At 48.9% G+C, this 25,349-nt stretch overlaps 1 protein-coding gene across 1 annotated transcript; it reads right to left on the minus strand.

The window, feature by feature from the left end:
- Positions 1-3,922: 3,922 nt before the first annotated feature.
- mafaa (v-maf avian musculoaponeurotic fibrosarcoma oncogene homolog Aa) lies at positions 3,923-6,001 on the minus strand. The gene has a single exon (XM_038808833.1). The coding sequence runs from the start codon at positions 5,281-5,283 to the stop codon at positions 4,438-4,440; it is 846 nt and encodes a 281-aa protein (XP_038664761.1). The 5' UTR covers positions 5,284-6,001; the 3' UTR covers positions 3,923-4,437.
- Between the last annotated feature and the right edge of the window lie 19,348 nt (positions 6,002-25,349).

Genomic DNA, 25,349 nt, shown 5'->3' on the forward strand with positions numbered 1-25,349 from the left:
ATTTTTCTTTTGCAACACCCCAGTTTGATCACTTGTTCTTTTGCCTCCACCCATCCCATCCCATCCTCTGCAATGCGGTGAAAAAAAAAATGCCGCTTGCGTTCCCATCGTGGCTCAAATGGAATCATTCACTCGGCCAAATTGTTCTGGTGTCATCGAGAATCTCTCCGCTCCATTCCTCTCCCTCGCCCCCACCCCTTTCCAATTTGCTTCCTGATGCATATGAACCCGGATCGAGAGTTGCATGTGATTTTTTTTAAATGAATTTCGCTGAGCTTTGCAATTCTGTGTTCAGGCCGCAAATGGTCTTGTCCTGATGAGTGGGTGACTCGACCGACCACTCCAGTGCTGGGGTGGAAGGTAGGGCACACAATGTGCATCCGACTCTAAAGCCTCAAGCTTAATTTGAAATTTATTTTGTTTTAAATGGAACTATGAACATGCTGACAGAGGGAAGTGCAGTCATGATCGCTTGCTAATTTATTTGCACTCCTTGCCAAGAATACGCATCAAGTCACAAGAAGTAAGCACTTGCTATTCCCTCCCTTGAACCCCAATCCTTTTTGTTTTGTAATAAAATTATAATCAGCATGCGTTTTCTATTTAAATTCAGATAAACTAGTATTTTTTCCTTCTTAGAAAAGGCTTTGTTAAATTGTTCCATGTATTCCCTCTCACGTTTTACATTCCTATTCCTGTGCAAACGATAGCCCCAAATGGATAGCGACTCATGCAAAAGGAGGCTAACAGTTAGAAATGGCGATTTTTGCCCTTCACGATTGCTCTCTTCACTGTCGTGATTTAAATCTTCTGTATAATTTTTTTAAAGTGGTAAGAAAACCGGTGATTAAAAGTTAGCAAGATCAGAAAAAGGTATCCATCCCTTGGAAGATTGACTGCTCACAATATTTGTCTTGCCTCTGTACTTGGGTCATTTTATTTGAATTCTCGTGCTGAATCAGGAGGATGAGCTCAAATGTCCAGCTCTGACCTCTGACTGCAGTACTTTCTCCAATTAACCATTAGCTGCTGTTCTGCGCATTTCCCCACACCTTTTCTCCACTGGCCTCCTGACTACAAAGAAAACTCATTCAGGACGTTTGCCCAAGTTGCTACAATTTCCAAGGTGATGGACCAGATGCTGCAGATGTGGAGGTGTCTACAACTAAAGAAATACACAAGTTTGCACTCAGGAAGATCTCTCCCTTTATTTCTGTGCTCAAGTTCCAGTGGAACATGGAAGAATTTGAACGTTCACCCTGAGCTTCTCAGCTACTGGCATAGACTATTACTCAACACAAATTATGGCCCACTTTTTTCCTTTTTTAAAAACACTGAATTCACCCACCTGTACTACTGAATTCAAGTTCTTAAATGATTCTGATTTCCACTGATGAATAAAGACTGAACTGAGATGTAAATGCACGTGAATCACCTTTCATGTATGTACCCAATTAAATCGACAAGCACGCCCCATGAATTGTTCATTTTTTGAAAATAATTTTGATTCAAAAAGCCCGACTGTAATTTATGCAATGCTCAGTTTTACCCAAGTAAGTAATGCATTCCCCTCTCTTTCTCACACATCTCTCCCGGCAGAACACAAAGCCTGTTCTCCTGCACAAGCAGGACATTCACCTTGCTAAATCCAGGTTAAAATAAACTGATGTTTCTCAATAATAAAACCTTCCACCCTTCTAAGGCGAGTCAGTACCCTGCACAATACAAAACAGCATGCCTGTAATGAGGCGCAGAAAGGGACGGGTGCGAGAGTTTGCGATGGCTTTGCCTCGGTTTTTAGGGCCTGTTCTGTGCGGTATTTCTCCATGATCTATGCATCAAAAGCATGGCCCAAACTGAAAGCTGCCGAGTTAATGTCCAGCCTCCGCAGGCTTGATTTGGAAGCACGCGGGAATAATAAGACTGGACCCTTTGGACACTAGCAACAGTGGCGGGCTCAAAAGTCATGCCGGACAAATAATGCCAATCCAGCTTATTGACTGTATCATGCAATTTCAAACAAACCGGAAATGAGAGGCAAGAAACAGAAATCGGAACAATTTCAAAATACTGCACCGTAGAATTTCTGCACACAGGAAAAAGATCTGCATTTTATTTTTATAAAAGCATTTTATTAGAGAATAAACACATACAGATTACTCTGTGGTTCAGCTCTTTTTATTTTTTATTTATCCAATTTGTTGCAAGCGCCAGCAAACGGGGTTCGGGGGGGGGAAAAAGAACAATTCTCTGAGGTTTTGCGAATCTGATACCCGCTGTGCTAATCTCATCCTTACATAAATGCAGCAATAGAATGAAGCCATTGAGTAATTTTTGGTGTTGTTCTAAAATAGAGTGAGCATGCAGCATAAATTAGGAAAAACTGGAGCCTCACTCTTTGTCGGGGGGGGAAATATTTACAATAAAATGTTTGGTTGACCACATTTCCATAATTTAAAATAGTCCATATTACGTATATAAAATATCGATGACACTGTCACTGTACGGTACCCGCCACATTGGTCTTCACCTTTTTGTTTTAGAATGACTTTGAATCACCTGTTTTGTCAGTTCCCATCATTCTTCTCTTTTCTTTCCCCGTCCTATTAACACTAACACATTCTAGAATCTTCTCATTCGCAACTGTTTTTTTCATTTGCCTTTCTGACCCCTAACCCCAGCCCAGTGGAAGTTGTAAAGACAAAATAAAACTGTATATGTCTGGGGGAAAAGGGGGCGGGAGGGAATAATAATTGATTTATTCTTTTCAAAACCCAATGCCAATTCATTTCTAACCACATTTTATTTTATTATTAAAAAAACTCAGGTCTTCTGATTGCATGAGTAAAAAAGGCAGAATTCAAACCTAAAATTTATATTTAAAAAAAAAAAGAAAATGAGTGTATTTTTCAAAACGAATTTAAAAAGAAAACCAGCAAGTGTTCCAGAAATCCCTGCCGTGGCTCCGGAGTTCAATAACTCATTATCTTTCTCCGCTAGATGCCTTGTCATTATATACCTGCTTATTCATTCAAGAGCCCAACAATCTTCTAAAACACACTTACCAATATATGGTTTCAGACATCATTGATGCACCCCCCTCCCCCCACATTCTTCCTCTACTCCGTAAAGATTCTGCCCCCACCCTAGTCCAGAATTGGGAAATTTCCTACAAAGACCTCAGTCCTGCAATGATGGGAATGATTTAATTCTGTCCAATTCAAAAGTCATCGTTAAAATCAAAACTATTTTCTTCCTAATTCCCACCTACCCTCCCTCCTCATCCTCCCCCCTCCCACCCCATCTCCAACCCTAGACTACAAACAGCAATCATCCCAATAATTAGAATAAGTTAAAAACAAAGTTTTAAAAAAAAATAAGCCTTATTTATAAAATCAAATTCGGCTTCTGATAGTGCAGTAGGCTTTTATCTACATTTTTAAATGACTTTTGTTTTCATTTCTTTACATTATCTGCATGCTCATAATTATAAAGTTCTTATAAGACTCGATCAAGCAAAATATAAGCTCAAAAAGAAAAAAAGAGCAGATACCCAAAATCATTCTATGTACAAGTCTAATGCAGTTAAATATTCAAGTTGTTTAAATTTTCCCACTAAATCTGGCTTTATACAATATTTCTTTTTCTTTTAAACAAACAAAAAAAATGCACAAAAGAAACTATAGCAGCCGCACTCAACCCATCTACTTGCAAAGTCATTCTCCCATTCTTTTCCCTACTCTGTTGCGGGACATTTACAGCATTTGCACACTTGGATGACTCCAAAAATCAACTATTTTTAATTTCTCTAATGATGCTCGGAAATAAAGAGAAATTAAAATCAAAACCAGGAGCCATGCCTCGTCTCCATCACCCCACCCCACCCTCCCTCCCCCCCCCCCCCCCCCAACCACAAGACTGGGTACAAAAAAAGAGAAAGTTCTTTAAACGCCATACATGTCCAGCATGCAGGATTGGATTTTTAAAAGTCCACATTTGCTTGAAACTCACAATTCTTTTTGTGACATGTCTCTTGTGATTCGGGGCCTGTTTTTGCCCCTGTAAAGTTCCTTTTCCTTTTTAAATATATTCCTTGGGTTAGTTCATTTCTCGCTCCTTTTTTACTTTACTGGAGTTGTGAGTTGTCTTTCGTTTTCTTTCAACTGTTAAATGTATCTTTCAGCAGCAAATGTTTCTTTTAGTTCCACTGTCCAATATTGTTTTCTTTCAAAGAGTCTGTAACATTCCCTCATATCGAACAAACACAACTCAATAGCATTTGCAGAATATGTCCCACTTATCTGTCTTTTTCAAATTATTTACATAGTCTTTTAATTCCCTCTTCTGTGAAAAGGTTCGGTACACTCCGTTTTAAGTCACATCAAAAGTGTTTTTGACCTTTTTCTCTCCCATCCCCAGTTGGGAGTGTGTTCCGACTCACATAAAGAACTCGTTGGGAGAGGAATTGCTTTTGCCCGGGTTGGGGGTGGCTGTCGTCGGCTCTCTGTAGCTCCTGCTCGCCATCTTCTCATACTTCTCCTTGTAGACGTCCCTCTCTTTGGCCAGCCTTGCCACCTCTTGCTTGAGCTGGTCTACCTGCTGCTGCAGGAGGGACTTCTCACTCTCCAGCATGTGCCGCTGCTGCACCCTCTTGTACCGACAGGACTGAGCGTAGCCTCGGTTCTTCAAGGTCCTCCTCTTCTGCTTGAGACGGATGACCTCCTCCTTGCTGAAGCCCCGCAGCTGCCTGTTGAGCTCCCTCACCGACATGCTGACCAGCTGGTCGTCCGAGAAGCGGTCCTCCAGGCGCAAGTGATGATGGTGGTGGTGGTGATGATGGTGGTGGTGCGGCGGGGCTTGGTGGGGGTGGTGCCCGTTGATGGGCACCTCCTCCCCCGGGTACTGCTGCGCCCGGTAGCCCTCAAAGTGGTGGTGGGTCTGGGAGCTGCCAATGAGAGCCTCCACAGCATCCTCGGGGGTCAAGTTCAGAGCCTCTGGGTTGAGGTGGTGCTGGTAGTTGCTGATCCAGTACAGGTCCTCCAGGTGATGGGCTTTGTTGGTGCTGCCCGGGCTGGGGGCACACAGGCTGGGCGAGGATGGCACCGAGCTACACGGGGTGCTGATCGGGGTGGAGGACAGCGAGCCCGAGATCCGGTTGCAGTAACGCTCAGCTTCGGGGGGCTCCTTCTTCACCTCGAACTTCATCAGGTCGAAGTCATTCACGTACTCGATGGCCAAGGGACTGGTGGGCAAGTCGGTGCTCATGCCAAGGTCGGAGGCCATTGCAAGTTCATATATTTAAGAGAAAACAAAATAAAGAGCACACCGCAGATAAGTTAGAGAGAGAGAGACTCTGATCGCAGGCGGGATGAATTCGCTCTATTGATGGGTGTTGCAACCCGTCTTCAGTCCTGGGAATAATCTCCCTCGTTAAACTCCTTTGCCAATTTCCTTCCTACTGCATGCAAATTAAAACAGAAAAAAAAATCCAATTAAAAGTAAGATTTTACCTTGGGTGCAAGTGGGAGTGTTTCTGCATGCGGCAACTTAGCTTAAAATTACTCTCTTTTTTTTAAGAAAACCAAGATTAGATTTCCAGGAGGTCTTATCTGCAACGATAGGCGCTGGCAGTTTAAATAGCTGTTTGCAGTCAATTCTCCTGTTCTCTTCAGTCACTTTTAGTTGCTCTCCGGCAAAGTTTCTCCTCTGCAAAGATCTCCTCTCGATTGTGAGAAAAATAAAAACTTTCAGATGCAGCGCCCGGGTTAAATGATCCAGAGCAAAATCTCAAGGTGCGTCTGGAGCTGGGTCCTTTGCTCAAGAAGGGCAGAGTTCTCACATCCGCGCACTTTTGGGTGAAGTGTGCCGCTTTCAACAATAAATCAATCATTGAGCTCCCTCTGCGGCTTGCCTTGGGAATCAGAAGTGTCAATTGGAGCTTTTCTTTTTCTTCCCCTTGCCCCAGTGCTCACTGCGCTCTCTCTGCATCTGCTGGCCCAGCCCTCAGTGAAACAGCTCCCAGGGCTCAAAGAGCTCCTTTTTATAGTCGCCGGCGAATCGACACGCCCACAAAGGGGTGTGTGATGTCACCCTCCACCAATAGGAAACCCCCCCGGCAGCTTGATTTGCATGACACCATAGCGACCGCCGCCGGGGACGGGGTGGGAATGGGGGGGGGGGTTGAGCTGTCAATCAGCCCATCCATCCATCCATCTGTCAATCAATCAGCCAGGGACAGAGCAACAACTCCCTCTGTCTGCAACAAGGGCTTCGAGGGGAGGGGAGAATCGTGCACAGTTAATTTTCGGAAGGTTCTGAAGAACGAAAAGTCATGTGTTATTTAAAAAAAAACTGTTCCATTTGTTCAAGTCTTGCAGAGATCGATCAGAAAAACAATTTTTCCTCAATTCAAATCTGCAGGGGTCCGAATGCAGAAATCCTGTAACTAATCAGCTACTTCATTTCTTCCCATTTTTTTTTGGTCCCACTTAGGAACCAACTCTGAAATGATAGTGATTCAACTTGTTCTATTAAGCGCGTTCCTATTAATTATATCACCAAATGTAATTAAAATATCATAAAATACATAAAATTCAAACTTGATTCATTTCTCGAGAAAGTGCTATATGATACTTAAGCTAATACTTATGACAGTTGTTAAAATGTGACTGTTTGCAATCTGTCTTTTCCCTCTCCCACTATTATACAGAAGTACACATGGATGTAGACTGGGAATTATCTTTTCAGTGCTTTGTATTAATTAAGAATTGGGTTGAGAGGGCTGGAGGGTGTCGCAGAGATAAATTGCTTTTAATTAAAGTGAATTTTATAACACAAATCAAAATGTAACTACACTGGCATTAAAAATAAAAAAAAAGTATAGAGCTATTTACATGATTAATATTATCTTATTATTGCTAGCTTGCAACTTTCATTTTATCCTAAGATTCTCTTTCAAGGTGCTGATGAAATACTCTGCACCTTCTAGACCCTTAGCCAAGAGATTAGAGAATGAGTGGCAGTAATTTATTAGGGCTGGGGGGCATCACAGTTCAATAGGGATTGGCAATTGGTGCAACCTTTACGGAAGTTACCCACATCCTTGCAAGAATAAATCCTCACCCACTATTCACGTCTCTTTTTCAACATGCTGATCAAGAATGAAAAGTAATGCATCCTTAGGAAGTCCCTTAATACTTTACACCAAATGCATTAATTTTATGTAAGGGTCATGTGAGCAAATGTAGCAGCCAAGATATGTACTGTAAACTATCACAAATAGCAACTGCGACAGATTATCCATTGATCTGTTTAGGCGCTGTTTGTAGGAAAAATGTTGAGTAGAACTCTCGCTTTTTGAATAACTCCATGGGAACTTTTTTTTCCCGTTCATGGGACATGGGCGTCACTGCATTGCCCAGAATGTATTGCCCAACCCCAATTGCCCTCGAGGGGGCAGTTAAGAGTCAACCACATTGCTGGAGTCACATGTAGGCCAGACCAGGTAAGGATGGCAGATTTCCTTCCCTGAAGGACATTAGTGAACCAGATGGGTTTTTACAACAATCAACAATGGTTTCATAGTCATAATTAGAGTTTTAATTGCAGATTTTTATTGAATTCAAATTTCACCATCTGCAGTGGCGGGATTTGAACCTGGCATTACTCTGGGTCTCTGGTTTACTAGTCCAGTGACAATACCATTACGTCACCACCTCAACCTTGGCTCATGAATCAGGAGGGTATGGGTTCAAGTCCTAATTCAGACTCTTCAGCACATAATCTAGGCTGAAGCTCTAGAGCAGTACTGAGGGAGTGCTATAGTGTCAGAGGTGCCATTTCTCAGATGAGTCATGAAACCAAAGCCTCACTTACTCTCTTAGGTGATTAAAAAAGACCCCAGGGCACTATTTGAGGAGCAGGGAAGTTCTCACTAGTATCCTGGCCCACATTTATTCCTCAACCAACATCACTAAAACCGATCCTCTGGTCACTAACGTAATTGTTTGTAGTGGGATCCTGCTGTGCACAAATTGGCTGCTGCATTTCCAACATTACAGTGACTACACTTCATCAATGTTTTATTGCCTGAAATGTATTTTGGGATGCCATCCAGTTGTGAAAGGTACTATACAAATGCAAGTCTTTCTGCACTTCTCTCTTTCTTTCTAATGTTCAATGAAATGGGAGATGCTGAGCTCGCAACTATTCCAGCGAATTGTAGCTTTCCAACTCCTGCCCTCACTGAGCAACCACAGACAGAACATAAAGCTCGAAACCTTTGCATCTCTCACAGCAGCTCATCAGCAACACCTTTAGCCATTGCACCCATATAGAAAAAATTCCATATCCTTAATAAAATGCAATTCAATCTTAAAGTGAGGGATTAGTCACAAAACAAAACTTCAGTGTCTTATTCAATTAATCAGTTGCAGTAAATTCAAATTAAATATGAACGGAAGGTTAATGGCTGTTTAGATATCTCCTCCTCATTCTTTGCTTCACTCATCATATACAGAAGTCTGCCTGTACGTGGGCAGAGAAAGTGAACAGTGAGGGAGTGGATTGCACTCGCAGTTTTGACCCTCAACAGCCCATTGTGCAATCCAAACTCACTGATAAGCAGACAGCTAATTATCCTCTTCCCTTCCATTCATTTATTTGGAGTATTTTCCTACTTTAAAAGGTACTATATAAATGCAAGTTATAGTTGGGTTTGCAGTCTTTCATTCTGCCCTCTCTCTCTTGCAGTTAGTTACCTCTGTCCCTCTACCCTTTTTCTGTACTTTGATCTTCGTTTTTAGCTCCAAACTGATATGGAAAACGATACTGCCACTTCCTAACCCTGGTCTCAGTTCCATTCCCTCATCACCCCTGTATCTTGGCTCCCAGTCCAGTGATGACATTTTAAAATTCTTACCCTTTTGTTCAAAACCCCACCATGGCCTCACTCCTCTCCATCTCTGTAACCTCCTCCAGCCACAACTCTGCAAAAGATCAGTGTTCCCCCAATTCGGGCCTCTTGAGCATTCCTTTACACCACAATTGGTGGCTATGCCTTCAGCTGGCTCGGCCTTAAGTTCTAGAATTCCCTTCTTGAACTGGGGCGGCAAGTAGCAAGCACTGTTGCTTCACAGCACCAGTTCCCAGGTTTGATTCTGGGTTTGGCTCACTGTATGGAGTCTGCACGTTCACCCCGTGTCTGCGTGGGTTTCCTCCAGGTGTTCTGGTTTCCTCCCACAGGCCAAAGGTGGGCGGATTAGCTGTGCTAAATTGCCCTTAGTGTCCAAAAAGATAAGGTGGGGTTACTGAGTTATGGATATAGGGTGGAGGTCTGGGCTTAAGTAGGGTGCTCTTTCCAAGGGCCAGTGCAGACTCGATGGACTGAATGACCTCCTTCTGCACTATAAAGTCTATGATTCATTCCATCTCTTTTCCACTACACTCATTTAAAATGCTCCTTTAAGCCCAGCTATTTGATGTAGCTTTTGGTCACCTGCCTAATGTCTGATTTTGTAACTCAGTGTTGTTTAATTAGGATCCTGGGCTTACTATCTCCCCTCTGGGCATGTTTTGTTGTTAAGATACTATCCAAACTCAAGGTGCTGTTACTGCCTATATTCTTTCCTGTCTTCCAGTGTTTTTGAGGTTTTTCTTCACTGTCTCTCAGGGAAGTTTCCATTGATTCTGTCTTTTTATACATCTTTTTGCCATAAGTTCTGAATTATTATCTCTCTCTCTCTATCTTTCCCTCTGGCTATCTTTCTCTTTCATTCATTCTCTTCTCCTCAGACATCCTTCAGAATTATCTGTTCATCTTTCTCTTCCTTTCTAAGTCTCTCTTTCTCTCCACTCCTGCTTTCCCAGTTATCTAACTGATCATATTCATCTCTATCGCCCTCTCGGTATGACTTCACTCCCTTACTTTCTCTTCCTCTCCATCCCACTCCCTCTGACTGTGCCTCTCCCTTTCTTGATATGGCTTGCTTTCTGTCCCCCTCCTTTCCTATCTTGATTTTCTTTCGCAGCCCTTCAGTTTTATCTTTCTGGGTCACTTTGACACTCTGCTCTTCTGAGTTTCTTTCCCTCTGACTTCTCCTGCTGGTCACTCAATTTTATTTCTCCCCGTCTCTCTCACACGTTCTTGCTCTCTCTCTCTCTCTCTCCCCCCCTCCCTCAGGGAGTACTTATTTTAAATTGTCTGTTTACAGGCCCTGACAGCTGTTAGGAGCATCAGCCATTAGTGACTTTAATTACTGCACTGCCATTGGAGACCAGGGGCCGCTGCCTTTGCTATTAAACAGCCTTTAAATGGAGCAAATGGGAGCCACTTACCCTTTAACTACTGTGAATGGGCTGGATTTAATTTATGAACTAGATGTGGGCTCCAATATAACATTAGTTCACAATCAAACAACCTCTGGCCTGGACAAATGTAGTTGTGGTAGCTCCTCTCTGCTATGCTGTGGTAGAGGTTACACAAATGGAGATGAATGGAATTTTATATTATCACCATTCTCCCAACGTAATGTAAAGCCATAACAACTCCGTACTCAAAGCAAAACCCATCTGCAGTGGCCAGGTTCCATTTTGAAATCATTTACTGTTTTCACAAAATAAAGAAATACATCAGTGAGAATTAAATAAAGCGATGGGGACATTTCTTGGGACAGGAAAAGGTTATTGAATCTAACAAGCATGAGGGATCGACGCCCAACATCCCACCTCCACCTCAGTCCGCTCACCAGATTCCTTCCAATCCTTTTGCTCTCCACAGACACAATATGATTGGATCCTGACTTCTAACTCGTTAATTTTTAATGTATGTGTCCCGGTATCGGAACCCCTCATCCAGAGTGAACAGTTCCACAAAATGCCAAGGGGTACGGGGAGAGCACGAGGGTTTGGTGTTAAGGCAGGGAATCAGCCATGATCATATTAAATGGCAGAGCAGGCTCGAAGGATCAAATGGCTCACTCCTGCTCCTATTTTCTATGTTTCTAAGATGTAATTTGATCCTTCAGCTTTGCTTTGTTAAAAGCAAAGAATTATTGCTGCAAGTAGAACAGTTCAATATAAATCTCATTCAAAAGACAAAATGGTCCCAACCAGTCATTTTTTCCCCTATAGTTAGAGAACTGTTAAATTTACAGCACAGAATGAGGCCATTCAATTCCCTGTGTCTGTACTTGTTCTCTTTGACAGTTATGTCCATTTAATCCCCATTCACCAAACTGCTTTGATGTTTTTTTAACCAAATATTTATCGATTGCTTTATGGATTTTTCTCAATATTCTGCTTTTTAAAATTCATTTCTGGAAGTTGGGTGTCACGAGCATGACTAGTATTTATTGCCCATCCCTACTTGCCCTAGAGAATGAACTGGTGGCCTTCTTCCTGGACCACTGTAGTCCTCGAGGTGAAAATATGAAAATGAAAATTGCTTATTGTCACAAGTAGGCTTTAATGAAGTTACTGTGAAAAGCCCCTAGTCGCCACATTCTGGCGCCTGTTCGGGAGGCTGGTATGGGATTGAACCGTGCTGCTGGCCTGCCGTCAAGCCAGCAATTTAGCCAAGTTTGCTAAACCAGCAGTGCTGTGAAATGTAGAGTTTCAGGATCAGGGCCGAGCAATAAAGGAACATCCATTAAATGGGCACGATCTAACCAAATTCGTTCTACGTGTAGCAGTGAGCTACCCGGCCAGGCCATCACCGGTACCTAATGTTAATTAGGGCACTTAATGACGAACCATGTGTTTCACGCTGCAAATGACTGCCCCGCCAGCTGATTCACCGAGACCATGCCACTAACGATGGGAGCAGCGCTTAAACTCATCAAACTCCAACACAGCAAACTCCAGCCAGCATACAGCCATACCACCGCATAGACCAGCTCCACCATTCGGAGTTGCTGACCTTGCCAGATTGATGGGCGTGGTCGAGTCCAGACGGAATACTCTGTTCGCCTGATGGAGTCGGAGGGTCAGCCCCAGGTCAGCCAGTGTCAGCTCGGGGAATGTCACCAGGAGGACCACCACCCAGTGCCACAAGAAGCTCAATGACCTCCACTGGGCCGCACAGGTGAGTTGGCATCGGACCCCTGGCACCGGTCCTGTCTGCTATCCCCAACGACTCAGCACCTGGCACTGATTCCACCCCCTCCCCCCCCCCCCCCCCCCAGCTAAAGACTGCTATATGCCTCAGCACACCCTTGCACCACCAGCACACCCCGTCCAGCAGTGGTGCACCCGCTTGTCCCCCGCCATGCCACCCCCACCCAGCCCCGCTTGTCCCCTGCCATGCCACCCCCCCCCCCCCCCACCCCCGAGCACAGTCTCAGGTGGGCATCACTGAGGCCGTCTAAAGCATGTCCGAGATGTAGGTGGACATTTCCGGGGCACAGCAGAGCTTGGCCTGCTCACAGAGCGGCATCGCCGAGGGCTTCTACGCCATGGTGCCAACATTGGGGAGCCACCAGAGCATCTGGAGCTCAATAGTTGCCCCTCCACCCTGGAGTAACACCCAGGGCTGTGATGCAGCCCGATAGGATGCTTTCTATAAAAATTGGTAAGAGTAAATGTGGACATGCCGAATTTCCTTGGTTTCCTGAGGCAGTAAAGGCGTTGTTGTGCTTTCTTGGTCACATCATTGAGGTGGGTGAACCAGGACAGATTGTTGGTGATGTGCACACCTAGTAATTTGAAGCTGTCAACCATCTCCACCTCAGCACCATTGATACTTTCTGCAGACAGGGGTGTGTACGATATTTTGCTTCCTGAAGTCAATGATCAGCTCCTTAGTTTTGCTGACATTGAGGGAGGGACTGTTGTCATTGTATCACGCCACTAGGTTCTCTATCTCACTCCTGTACTCTGACTCATCGTTGTTTGAGATCCGACCCACTATGGTCATGCCATCAGCAAACTTGGAGCCAAACTTTGCCACGCAGTCGTGTGTGTACAGGGATAGAGTAGGGGGCTAAGTACGCAGCCTTGCGGTGTCCCGGTATTGATGACTATCATGAAGAAGGTGTTGTTTATCCTTACTGATTGTGGTCTATAGGTCAGGAAGTAGTGGATCCAGCTGTCAAGAGAGGAACAAAGTCCCAGGTTTTGGTGTTTTGATATGAGCTTGTCTGGGATTATGGTGTTGAAGGCAGAGCTGTAGTCAATACAGGAGTCTTTCGTAGGAGTCCTTGTTGTTGAGATTCTCCAGGGATAAGTGTAGGGGCCAGGGAGATGGCATCTGGGGTGGAGTGGTTGTTGTATTATGCGAATTTGCAGTGGATTAAGGCATTCTGGGAGTATGGAATTGATGTGTCTCATGACCAACCTCTCGAAGCACTTCATAATGATAGGTGTCAAGGCCAACCCACGGTAGTCGGTGAGGCACGTTGCCTGATTCTTCTTTGGCATCAGTATGATGGTGGTCTTCTTGAATCAAGTGGGAACCTTGGAATGGAGTAGGGAGAGGTTGAAGATGTCTGCGAACAGACCTGCGCAGGATCTGAGTGCATGACCAGGGACTCCATTGGGACCCGTTGCTTCTGAGGGTTCACTTTCAAGAAGGCCAATCTGACTTTGGAGGCTGTGATAGTAGGTATGGCTGTGTCTGAGGCTTTTAGAGCAGTTGACAACAGTTTGTTGGTTTCCTGCTCGAAACGAGCATAGAATGCAATGAGTTCATCGGGGAGAGGTGCTCCGTTGCCAGAGTTTCTACTCGGCTTTGCTTTGTAGCCCGTTGTATTATTTAAGCTTTGCCACAACTGCCGAGAGTTTATGTCGTTAGTCTATGATTCTAGCTTAGTCCGGTATTGTCTTTTGGAGTCCCTGATGGCTTTGCGGAGGTTGTACCTAGGTTGGCTGTCTTGAACGCCTTAGACCTGGCCTTCAATAGGGAGTGAATCTCCCGGTTAAACCATGGTTTCCAGTTGGGGAACACACGTACTACCTTCTTTGGCACGGAGTCCTTGACACACTTACCAATGAAGCCTGTGACGGTGGTGGCATACCCGTTTAGGTTGGCCATTGAGTTCTTGAGTATGGCCCAGTCCACTGACTCCAAGAAGTCATGTCGGAGCTTTTCCAATGCCTTGGAACAGCATTCTCCCGCTTAAGTTTCTGCTTATATGCTGGGAGAAGGAGCAGCTGTTTGTGGCCCGATTTGCCGAAGTGCGGTCAGGGGATGGATCGGTAGGCACCCTTGATGTCTGTGTAGCAGTGGTCAGGATGTTGGTGCCCCTGGTGGGACAGGAGATGTGTTAGTGGAACGATGAACAAGGTCTGGGTATTCTGTTTCACTGTTATTTATAGCGGTGTACAATTCATGAAGGGCCTTCTTCACTTCCACCTGTGGTACGACGTAGACTGCCGTGATGATGGTCGAAGTAAACTCTCGTGGGATGTAGTACGGCGGCACTTCACGGTCAGGTGTTCCAGGTCTTGGGGCAGTAGTTCGCCAGAGTCGCCACATCCGAGCACCAGGAGGTGTTGAGGCAAACCCCTCCGCCCTTCGCTATGCCTGATGACACTGTGCGGTCCATCCGGTGTATTGAGAAGCCGTCAGGTTGTATGGCACAGTCCGATGAGGCAGGAATGAGCCATGTCTCTGTGAAACAGAGCACACCGCAGTCTCTTACTTCGCTCTGATAGGTAAGTCTAGCATTAAGCTTATCCAGCTTATTTTCGATCGCTTTACTCACTTCCCACATGACTTTGAGGTGAGTGCTACATTCAAAGCCCATCTGCAACAACGCTGCTCTGGTTTTTCAGTAATGGCCGTGTAACGCCACACTGATGGGGGTGTAGGGTTGGTCTGTGTGGTGAACCACTGTGAACCACTGTGCATCTGTATTAGGGGATGTACAGTAGGACCTGCACTACAGGTTCTCCGGTAGCCCCTGCCAGCTAGCTCCGCCCACAAGGAGCCATATAAATATGTGTGACCTCCTCCTGATCAGCCATTTCACCAGCTGCAGCAGGAGGCCACGCATCTGACTGTAATAAAACCACAGTTGTACCAATCTGAGTCTTTCATGCAATTGATCATGCATCAATCTGCTCACAATGAGTGCCTCTGCACTCTGGGAGGACAAAATTGTCCAGCAGCTCTCAGCCAGGGGCTCACATTGAAACAAAGGCTGGCATTGCGAATGGTGGCAGTGGGGTGGAGGGGTGCGAAAGATGACTGAGAGAGGCAATGGGGCACGGAGGGGTTAGAAAGGGGAATGGGGTCGGTGACAGGTAGAGGGAGATTGAGGGTGGGGAGGCTGGAGACTGAAATGGAAGACTAGAACACAGACACAGGATGGTATTGTCCATCTTTTTCCGAAGTGTTGGCTCAGGTGAGGAAAGCAGTGTGTAGTTCACTTGCATTTTCCACCATAGTTTTAAACACTTTGGGGAAGAAAGTGCTGGACGCACAGGTCATGCAGGCACACTGGCAAGTTGGGGGGGGGGGGGGGGGGGGGGGGGGGGGAATTGGCTGGAAAAAGCTGGCAGCCGTTAATCCCGAAGAGCGCCTCAATCTCCAATCTCCTCTGAGCTCCTCAGAGGGCCTACCCTTGGCACCATCGCTGGCACAGCCCCCTAGTGCCACACTGCCAGTGCTAGGTGGCTGTACCAGGGTGCCAGTTCCCCCCCCCCCCCCCCCAGGGCTATACTTACCTGTGTGGCCCTGGCAGCGTCCCCTGGACTGCTTCACAAAATTTGTAAAAGCAGGTATAAAACTCGCCAACGTGACATCATACTGGCGAGAGGGGAATTCTAAATGTGGGGGGGGAAATATTTGGTGGGGAAACCTGCTAATCCACATGGAAATTTATTAAAATGTATTGAAATGGGCGTGAACCTCATTATGCCATTGGCAAGGGGCAGGGAAAAATCGGAAAATGAGATCTCACTGGCGAGAATCTAGTTTCCCAATTCTCACGAGATTTGCATTCACGCCAATCCCCCAGATGCAAGATCGCCACCACAGAAGGGGTGCATGGGAATCGACTTTATGGATGGGAGAGGATTACACAGACTCTGGAATAGAAGCAGGGAAATTTTGTCAGTGAGGCATTCGAGGGACGCGTCGCATGGTGACTCATGAAGGTGGGGGAAGGGAGACTGTGTTGTGATCAGTCATGAGTGGACACGAGAGCTAATTGAAAGACAGTCATAGTCCCTGGTCTGGGCCAAGAGATCAAAGCGAGAGATTAAAGGCAATCCTGGGGTTTTGTGGGCTACGCATGGCATGCATGTCATACTCCCACCCCAGGGAGGGGCACAGCCTGCGTACTGCATTGGGATAAGGCACAGCTTGGTGTGCAGAGCATGTTCCAGTCACTGGTATTGGGCTTGTCTGCCTCAGTACGGGCTCCAGATGGGATGATCATGGATAGGAGAGACATCTGCAGCCTATGAATGGGGAGAAGGTTTGGGAGGACAGAGAGCTTCGTCCACCGTGACACGGTAAGACGCTGTGCACTTCCCGTTCACCCAGTAAAGCACAAAATCGCTCTGGCATCGGGTTCGCACTCAGTCCAAATCACCGGGTGCTGCGTGGCGGACCTCACGGTCCAGGGGAGGGTTTTTAAAAACTACAAATTCCTCATCCTTCCCCGTCTCTGCGCACCGGCACTTCTTGGACTGGATTTTCAGTGCAACCTGCGTCCCTCAAGGTTGACCCCCCTTCCTTGTTTGCAAACCTCACCCCGGATTGCAAACCCGTTGCCACCAGGAGCCGACGGTACAGTGCCCAGGACCGGACCTTCATCAGGTCCGAGGTCCAAAGGCTTCTGAAGGAGGGGGTCATAGAGGCTAGCAACAGTCCCTGACGAGCACAAGTGCTGGTGGTTAAGACTGGGGAGAAAAACCGTATGGTCATCGATTACAGTCAGACCATCAACAGGTTTATGCAACTGGACGTGTATCCTCTCCCCCGTATCTCCGACCTGGTTAACAGGATCGCGCACTACAAAGTATTTTCCACGGTGGATCTTAAGTCCGCCTACCACCAGCTCCCCATCCGCACTAGTGACCGAAAGTACACTGCGTTCGAAGCGGATGGGCGATTCTACCACTTTTTTTTTTAAATTTTAGAGTACCCAATTATTTTTTCCAATTAAGGGGCAATTTAACGTGGCCAATCCACCTAACCTGCACACCTTTGGGTTGTGGGGGCGAAACCCACGCAGACTCGGGGAGAATGTGCAAACTCCTCACAGACAGTGACCCAGGGCCGGGATTCGAACCCAGGTCCTCAGCGCCGTAGGCAGCAATGCTAACCACTGTGCCACCGTGCTGCCCTGATTCTACCACTTTTTAACAGTTCCTTTTGGTGTCACAAATGGGGTTTCGGTCTTCCAAAGGGAGATGGACCGATTGATTGACCAATATGATTTACGAGCAACCTTCCCATATCTCGACAATGCCACCATCTGCGGCCATGACCAGCAGGACCACGACACCAACCTCCACACATTCCTCTGAACCGCAAAACACCTTAACCTCACGTATAATAAGGATAAGTGCATATTTAGCACCGACCGTCTAGCCATCCTCGGCTACGTAGTGCGTAACGGAGTGATAGGCCCCGATACCGAACGCATGCGTCCCCTAATGGAACTCCCCCTTCCCAACTCCCTCAAAGCCCTCAAACGCTGTCTAGGCTTCTTTTCTTATTATGCCCAGTGGGTCCCTAACTACGCCGACAAAGCCCGCCCCCTCATCCAATCCAACACGTTTCCCCTGTCGATGGAGGCCCGCCAGGCCTTTAGCCGCATCAAAACTGACATTGCGAAGGCCACAATGCGAGCTATCGACGAGTCCCTCCCATTCCAGGTCGAGAGCGACGCGTCTGACGTAGCTTTGGCGGCCACCCTGAACCAAGCGGGCAGACCCGTGGCCTTTTTCTCCCGGACCCTCCACGCTTCCGAAATCCGTCATTCCTCGGTGGAAAAGGAGGCCCAGGCCATAGTTGAAGCTGTGTGATACTGGAGGCACTATCTGGCCGGCAGGAGGTTCACCCTCCTCACAGACCAACGGTCAGTAGCCTTCATGTTCGATAATGCACAGAGGGGCAAGATCAAGAACGACAAGAGCTTGCGGTGGCTGATCGAGTTGTCCACATACAACTACGATATCTTGTATCGTCCTGAAAAGCTCAACGAGCCTCCTGATGCCCTGTCCCGCGGTACCTGCGCCAACGCACAGGTGGACCGCCTTCGCTCCCTCCACGCGGACCTCTGCCATCCAGGAGTCACCCGTTTTTTTCATTTTATCAAGACCCGCAACCTGCCCTACTCCATCGAGGAGGTCAGGACTGTAACCAGGGAATGCCACATTTGCACAGAGTGCAAGCCGCACTTCTACTGCCCCGAGCAGGTGCATTTAATAAAGGCTTCTCGCCCTTTCGAACGTCTTAGCATGGACTTCAAGGGTCCCCTCCCCTCCAACAACCGCAACACATATTTCTTGAATGTGATTGACGAGTACTCCCGCTTCCCGTTCGCCATCCCCTGCCCCGACATGACCACTTCAACTATCTTCAAAACCCTCCACTCCATTTTCTCCCTGTTCGGTTACCCCGCCTACAACCACAGCGACCGGAGGTCCTCCTTTATGAGTGAGGAGCTGCGTCAATTCCTGCTCGGCAGGGGCATCGCCTCTAGCAGGACGACCAGTTATAACCCCCGGGGTAACGGTCAGGTCGAGAGGGAGAACGGTACGGTCTGGAAGACCGTCCTGCTGGCCCTGCGGTCCAGGTGTCTCCCAGTCTCCCACTGGCAGGAGGTTCTCCCAGACGCCCTCCACTCTATGCGGCCACACCCCCCGACACCAACACCCTTCCCCCAGTTCCGACCGCCCCCGGCGCCCCCAGCGCCCCCGCAACCCAGCGCACAGGAACCCCTTCCCCCGGCCCGGCTACCACCAACTCCGACCAGGGGTACGGACACAGGACCACGACCACAGCTCCCGGAGTCACGGACAACCACTGCTCCAAAGTCACCGGCGCCGCTGCACAGGTCCGGCAGGATTGAGTCAATTTGATGAACCTTATGGACTTTCATGTTCTGCACATGTTCCTTGCCTGTCTTTTTTAATTATTATTACTATGGTTATTGTTGTTTTTTTTCTCTTGTACACTGTATATAGCATGGTTTTCTTACACGTTCGTCGCGCGCCAGTGGGCAGCCATAGTTACCTTGGTGCTACCCAAGAAGGTCTCTAGTCATACTACCAGTTTTATGAGCCATACACCCTCCCCCCGTCTCTCTCGCCACTCCCTTCTCCCCCCCCCCCCCCCGCTTCTTTCTCAACAAGGGGTGAATGTGGTAGTATGGCTAGAGAGATCACATTACAGGAGAACCAAGCTGCCATTGGTACAGCAGCCTCGCTGCCCATTGGCCCAGGCAAGTCACGTGCCTCTCTGCCAATTGGTTGTGGCTGGTCATGTGACTCCCCACCGATTGGCTGAGAGGTTGGTAGCTCCGCCTACAAGGCGGGGTATAAGAGCTCGTACTGGCTGGCAGTCGGCCTTTCTCTGTATGACCACTGTCGGGCTCACTTCTAGCGTATTAAAGCCTGTTGTTTGGAACTTCACGACGACTTGAGTCCAATTGATGGTGCATCAGCGAGTCCACTACTGTTGCAGGCAGGGCTTTCCACGCCCTTACTACTCTCTGAGTAAAGAAACTACCTCTGACATCTGTCCTGTATCTATCTCCCCTCAATTTAAAGCAATGTCAACTCGTGCTAGACAATAGCATCCGAGGAAAAAGGCTGTCACTGTCCATCCTATCTAACCCTCTGATCATCTTGTATGCCTCAATTAAGTCACCTCTTAACCTTCTTCTCTCTAACGAAAACAGCCTCAAGTCCCTCAGCCTTCCCTCATAAGATCTTCCCTCCATACCAAGCAACATTCTGGTAAATCTCCTCTGCACCCTTTCCAATGCTTCCACATCCTTCCTATAATGCGGCGACCAGAATTGCACGCAATATTCCAAATGCGGCCACACCAGAGTTTTGTACAGCTACAACATGACCTCATGGCTCCGAAACTCAATCCCTCTACCAATAAAAGCTAACACGCTGTACGCCTTCTTAACAACCCTCTCAACCTGGGTGGCAACTTTCAGAGATCTATGTACATGGACACCGAGATCTCTCTGCTCGTCCACACTACCAAGAATCTTACCATTAGCCCAGTACTCTGTCTTCCTGTTATTCCTTCCAAAATGAATCACCTCACACGTTTCTGCATTAAACTCCATTTGCCACCTCTCAGCCCAGCTCTGCAGCATATCTGTGTCCCTCTGTAACTTGTAACATCCTTCCGCACTGTCCACAACTCCACCGACTTTAGTGTCATCTGCACTAGAATAACCAGGAGCTCTACCTGCATATTGTGAGGTTCCCTGGGAAATTTGTGGGACCCTAACACTGACCAGGGGAGGGTCAAAGTTGTTCTTAAAATAAAAATGGGAGACTTCCGGTGGCGGCGATGTTCGAGTGAGCCGCACATTCGGCGGGCTCTCACTCCGGCGGGGCTTAACAGCTAATTCCCCGCGATAGCGGGACCACGGAGGCGGCAAAAAGGCTGCCGTGAAAGAAGAGGAGAGCGGGCTGCAGCGGGTGGAATCGTGGGAGGCCAGCAGGTAGAGGAAGAATGAGAGAGAGACGGAGGCAAGGAGGAAACTGACCTGAAGGGTAAGATGGCGGACCCACGGACCTTCCTTCCTCCAGGACAAAGAAAAAAAGTTTGGAGTTGCTGAGGAGGGACAGCTTGAACCCACTTCAGATGCCCAGGAGGTAAAATTTAAGGAGCTGGGCGAAGGAAGGCGGCAGCAAAAGTGCTGAGGAGCGGGCTGCGGCACATGGAACAGCGGGATTCCAGAAGGCAGAAGAAGAAGGAGAAAAAGGGACAGAGACAAGGACCTGAAGAAAATTACCTGGGACCTAAGATGGCGGACACACGGACCCCGGACTCAGCAATCCAGCTGGCACTGGATAACATGCTCCAGGTAATGAAGTACAGTTTTGAAGCGCTGAAGCGGGACAGCTTGGACCCAATCCAGAAAGCGGTGGATCAGCTGAACCAGAGGCTGGACGCCCAGGATGTTAAAGTTAAGGAGCTGGGAGAGGCGGTGGAGGAGCAGGCGGATGCGCAAACGGTTGCAGCGCTAGAAGTTGACGGCCTGAAAGAGCGGCAGAGAAGGCTGCTGGACAGAGTGGAGGAGCTGGAGAATAGAGTCCGCAGGAACAATCTGAGGATGGTCGGCCTCCCGGAGGGGGCTGAGGGAGCTGATGCTGCAGCGTTTGTAGCAGACCTGCTGAAGCAGCTGATGGGGGCCGAAGCCTTTCCACGACCGCTGGAGCTGGAGGGGGCACACAGAGTGCAGGCAAGGCAGGGGCGGCCGGGCGGACCCCCTCGCCCGATGGTGATTAGGTTCCACAGGTTCGTAGACAAGGAGCGGGTGCTGCAGTGGGCAAAGAGCGCCAGGAGCAGCACGTGGAACAACAGTGTTCTCCGCATTTAGCAGGAACTAAGCCAGGAGGTGGCTCGGCGGCGAGCAGCCTTTAAGAATGTCAAGGAGGTGCTGTTCAAGAAGCACGTGAAGTTTGGTCTGCTGTTCCCAGCTCAGCTATGGGTCACGCACCAGGGTCAACACCACTACTTCTCCGAGCCCGAAGTAGCGATGGATTTTGTGAGGGACCTGGGGCTGCTCCCGAAAGGAGGTCCCAAGGACGCGAGTTAGGGCCCGAGGATTTCTGTGGGAAGGAACGCCGAATGTGCCTGGACTGCTGCTCAATGGTTTGCTGGGCCAAAGGGGCCAAGCGGAACATTTGAGACTCTTTCCTTTGTTCATGGACATTTATGTGCTTTTTCTCTTTTGTCTGTGTTTTTTTTTCCTGTTTGGGCTGGTTTGTGTTTTTTGTGCAGCTCGCGGAAGACACTGGAGCCGGCTTGCCCCAGTGGGTGGGGAGGAGGACGGGGAAACAATGGGAATGAGACAGGAAGGCGCCGGAGTGTTGAGTCACCGGGCTAGCAGATTGGCTAGTCAAGGGAGTCAGATGGGGGGGGAAGTTACAGCCAGTAGATGGCAGGGGTGGGGGTATCGGGGGATGGGGATAGGGGAGGGGGGGGTTGTTCTGCTGACGGGAGAGGGACTTGAAATAGGCACTGGAAAGGAGGTCGAGGGTGGAGGCAGCCAAAGGGCGGGCCAGGAATGGCGCAACGCACGGGTCAGGGGCCGGCCCGAGAAAGGCTATGGCTGACCGGCGGGGTGGGGAGGGTGGGATGTGCCCCCCGACCAGGCTGATCACCTGGAACTTCAAGGGACTGAATGGGCCGGTTAAGAGGGCGCGGGTGTTCGCGCACTTGCGGGCTCTGAGGGCGGACGTAATTATGTTGCAGGAGACACATCTGAAAGTGTCAGACCAGACCAGGCTAAGGAAGGGCTGGATTAGCCAGGTCTTCCACTCGGACTTGGACTCGAAGTCCAGAGGGGTGGCAATCATGATCAACAAGCGCGTGCAATTTGAGGCAGAGGGCATATCCGCAGACAGGGGGGGCAGATACCTGAAGGTACGGGGCAGACTGGAGGGGAGAAGAGTGGTGCTGGTGAATATATATGCCCCGAACTGGGATGACGTGGACTTCATTAAAAGAGTGCTGGGGAAGATCCCGGACTTGGATTCTCGCAGGCTAATAATGGGAGGGGACTTTAACATGGTCCTTGACCCGACTTTGGATCGGTCGTGTCCCAGAACGGGTTGACTCTCAGCAATGGCAAGGGAGCTGAAAGGGTTTATGGAGCAAATGGGGGCAGTGGACCCCTGGAGAGATGGACAGCCAACAGGAAGGGGCTACTCGTTTTACTCGCACGTCCATAAAGTATATTCCAGGATAGATTTCTTTGTACTAAGCAGGGACTGTCTGGGGGAGGTAAAGAACACGGAATACTCAGCAATGACCATTTCAGACCATGCCCCGCATTGGGTGGACCTGCAGTTCGGGGGAGCGAGCTATCAACGCCCGCAATGGAGGCTAGATGTGGGACTGCTGTCGGAGGAGGGGATCTGCGAGAGGCTTCGGAAATGTATAAAAAATTACTTGCAGGTGAATGACACTGGGGAGGTCTCAGCGGCGACCCTGTGGGAGGCGCTAAAGGCAGTAGTGCGGGGGGAGCTGATTTCAATTGGGGCCCACAGAGTCAAGGCAGACAGGGCAGAGATGGATAGATTGGTCAGGGAAATGGGTCGGATAGATGAAGAGCACGCGGAGTCCCCGGGGGAGGTTTTACTCAGGGAGAGGCAGAGACTACAGGTGGAACTGGGGGCACTATCCACGAGCAGGGCCGTGGAACAGCTTAGGAAGGCGAGGGGAGTGGTGTACGAGCATGGGGAAAAGGCTAGCAGACTGTTAGCGCAGCAACTCAGGAGGAGGGAGGCGGACAGGGAAATAGGTAGAGTGAGGGACGAGGGGGGGGCGCAAAGTGGAGGATCCGGCAGAATTGAATAGGGTATTCCGGGACTTTTATCGTAAGCTGTATACTTCGGAGCCGCCGGAAGAACCGGAGGGGATGAAAAGGTTTCTGGACGGGTTAACATTCCCAACAGTTGGGGGGGGGGGCGAGTGGAAGAGCTGGGGGCCCCGATTAGAGTAGAGGAGGTATTGGGGGGCCTTAAGGCCATGCAGTCGGGGAAGTCCCCGGGGCCAGATGGATACCCAGTAGAGTTTTATAGGAAGTTCTCTGAGCTGGTGGGCCCGGTCTTGGCAAGGGTTTTCAATGAGGCAAGGGACAGAGGGACCCTGCCGCCGACAATGTCACAAGCCACCATATCTCTGATATTGAAGCGGGGTAAAGACCCGGAGGTGTGCGGGTCCTACAGGCCAATCTCCCTGATTAATGTAGACGCCAAGCTCCTGGCAAAGGTACTGGCGGGTAGAATGGAGGACTGTGCACCGGAGGTGATTGGGGAGGATCAAACGGGGTTTGTGAAAGGTAGGCAGCTGGCAGCCAATCTGAGGAGATTGCTCAATGTGATAATGATGCCCCCGGCGGGTAGAGAGGTGGAGGTAGTGGTGGCAATGGACGCCGAGAAGGCCTTTGACCGGGTGGAGTGGGACTATCTATGGGAGGTGCTCGGACGGTTTGGGTTCGGGGAGGGATTGGTGGATTGGATCAAATTATTATATCAGGCCCCGAGGGCCAGCGTCAGGACCAACAGAGAAGTGTCGGAGTACTTTAGGTTGTACCGAGGGACCAGACAGGGCTGCCCGCTCTCCCCGCTGCTGTTTGCGCTGGCCATAGAGCCGCTGGCGATTGCGCTGAGAGCCGCAGAGGGTTGGAAGGGGGTGGTGAGGGGCGGGGTTGAACACAGGGTTTCTCTTTATGCAGACGACCTGCTCCTGTACGTGTTGGACCCAGTGGCCAGGATGGGAACTATACTGGGAATGCTGAGGAAGTTCGGCCAGTTTTCAGGATACAAATTAAACACGGTCAAGAGTGAAATGTTTGTGGTCCAGGCAAGGGGCCAGGAGAACAGATTGAGAGGGCTACCGTTTAGGCTAGTTGAGGAAAATTTCCGGTATTTGGGAATCCAGGTGGCACGAGACTGGGGCAGGCTGCATAAGTTAAATTTGGCCAGGGTGGTGGAGCAAATGAAGGGAGAGTTTCGGAGATGGGATGCACTCCCGCTGTCGCTGGCAGGGAGGGTGCAGACTGTAAAGATGACAATCCTCCCTCGATTTTTGTTTATTTTTCAGTGCCTCCCGATCTTTATCCCACAGTCCTTCTTCAAAAGAGTTGACGGGCTGATCATGAGCTTTGTCTGGGCGGGAAAGTCTCCGCGGGTGAAGAAGGTGATGTTGGAGAGGAACCGCAGCGAGGGAGGGCTGGCTTTGCCGAGTCTGGTCAATTATTACTGGGCGGCCAACATCGCTATGATAAGGAAGTGGATGGTGGGTACGGGGTCTATTTGGGAGCGGGTGGAGGCGGCTTCGTGCAGGGGCTCCAGCTTGGAAACCCTGGTCACGGCTCCTCTACCGCTGCCGCCGACCAAGTACACCACCAGCCCGGTAGTGGTGGTGACCCTGCGGATATGGGGCCAGTGGAGGAGGCATGTGGTGGAGATGGGGGCGTCTGTCTGGGCGCCAATCTGCGACAACCATCGGTTTGCCCCCGGCAGTATGGATGGGGGGGTTCCGAGTATGGCGGCGAGCAGGGGCGGGAAGGGTGGGTGATATGTTCCTGGAAGGGAGCTTCGCGAGTTTGAGGAGCTTGGAGGAGAAATTTGGGTTGGTAAGGAGAACTGATTTTAGATACCTACAGTTGCGGGACTTTGTTCGTAGA

The sequence above is a fragment of the Scyliorhinus canicula genome, chromosome 10, assembly GCF_902713615.1.
Source record: "Scyliorhinus canicula chromosome 10, sScyCan1.1, whole genome shotgun sequence".
NCBI lineage: Eukaryota > Metazoa > Chordata > Chondrichthyes > Carcharhiniformes > Scyliorhinidae > Scyliorhinus > Scyliorhinus canicula.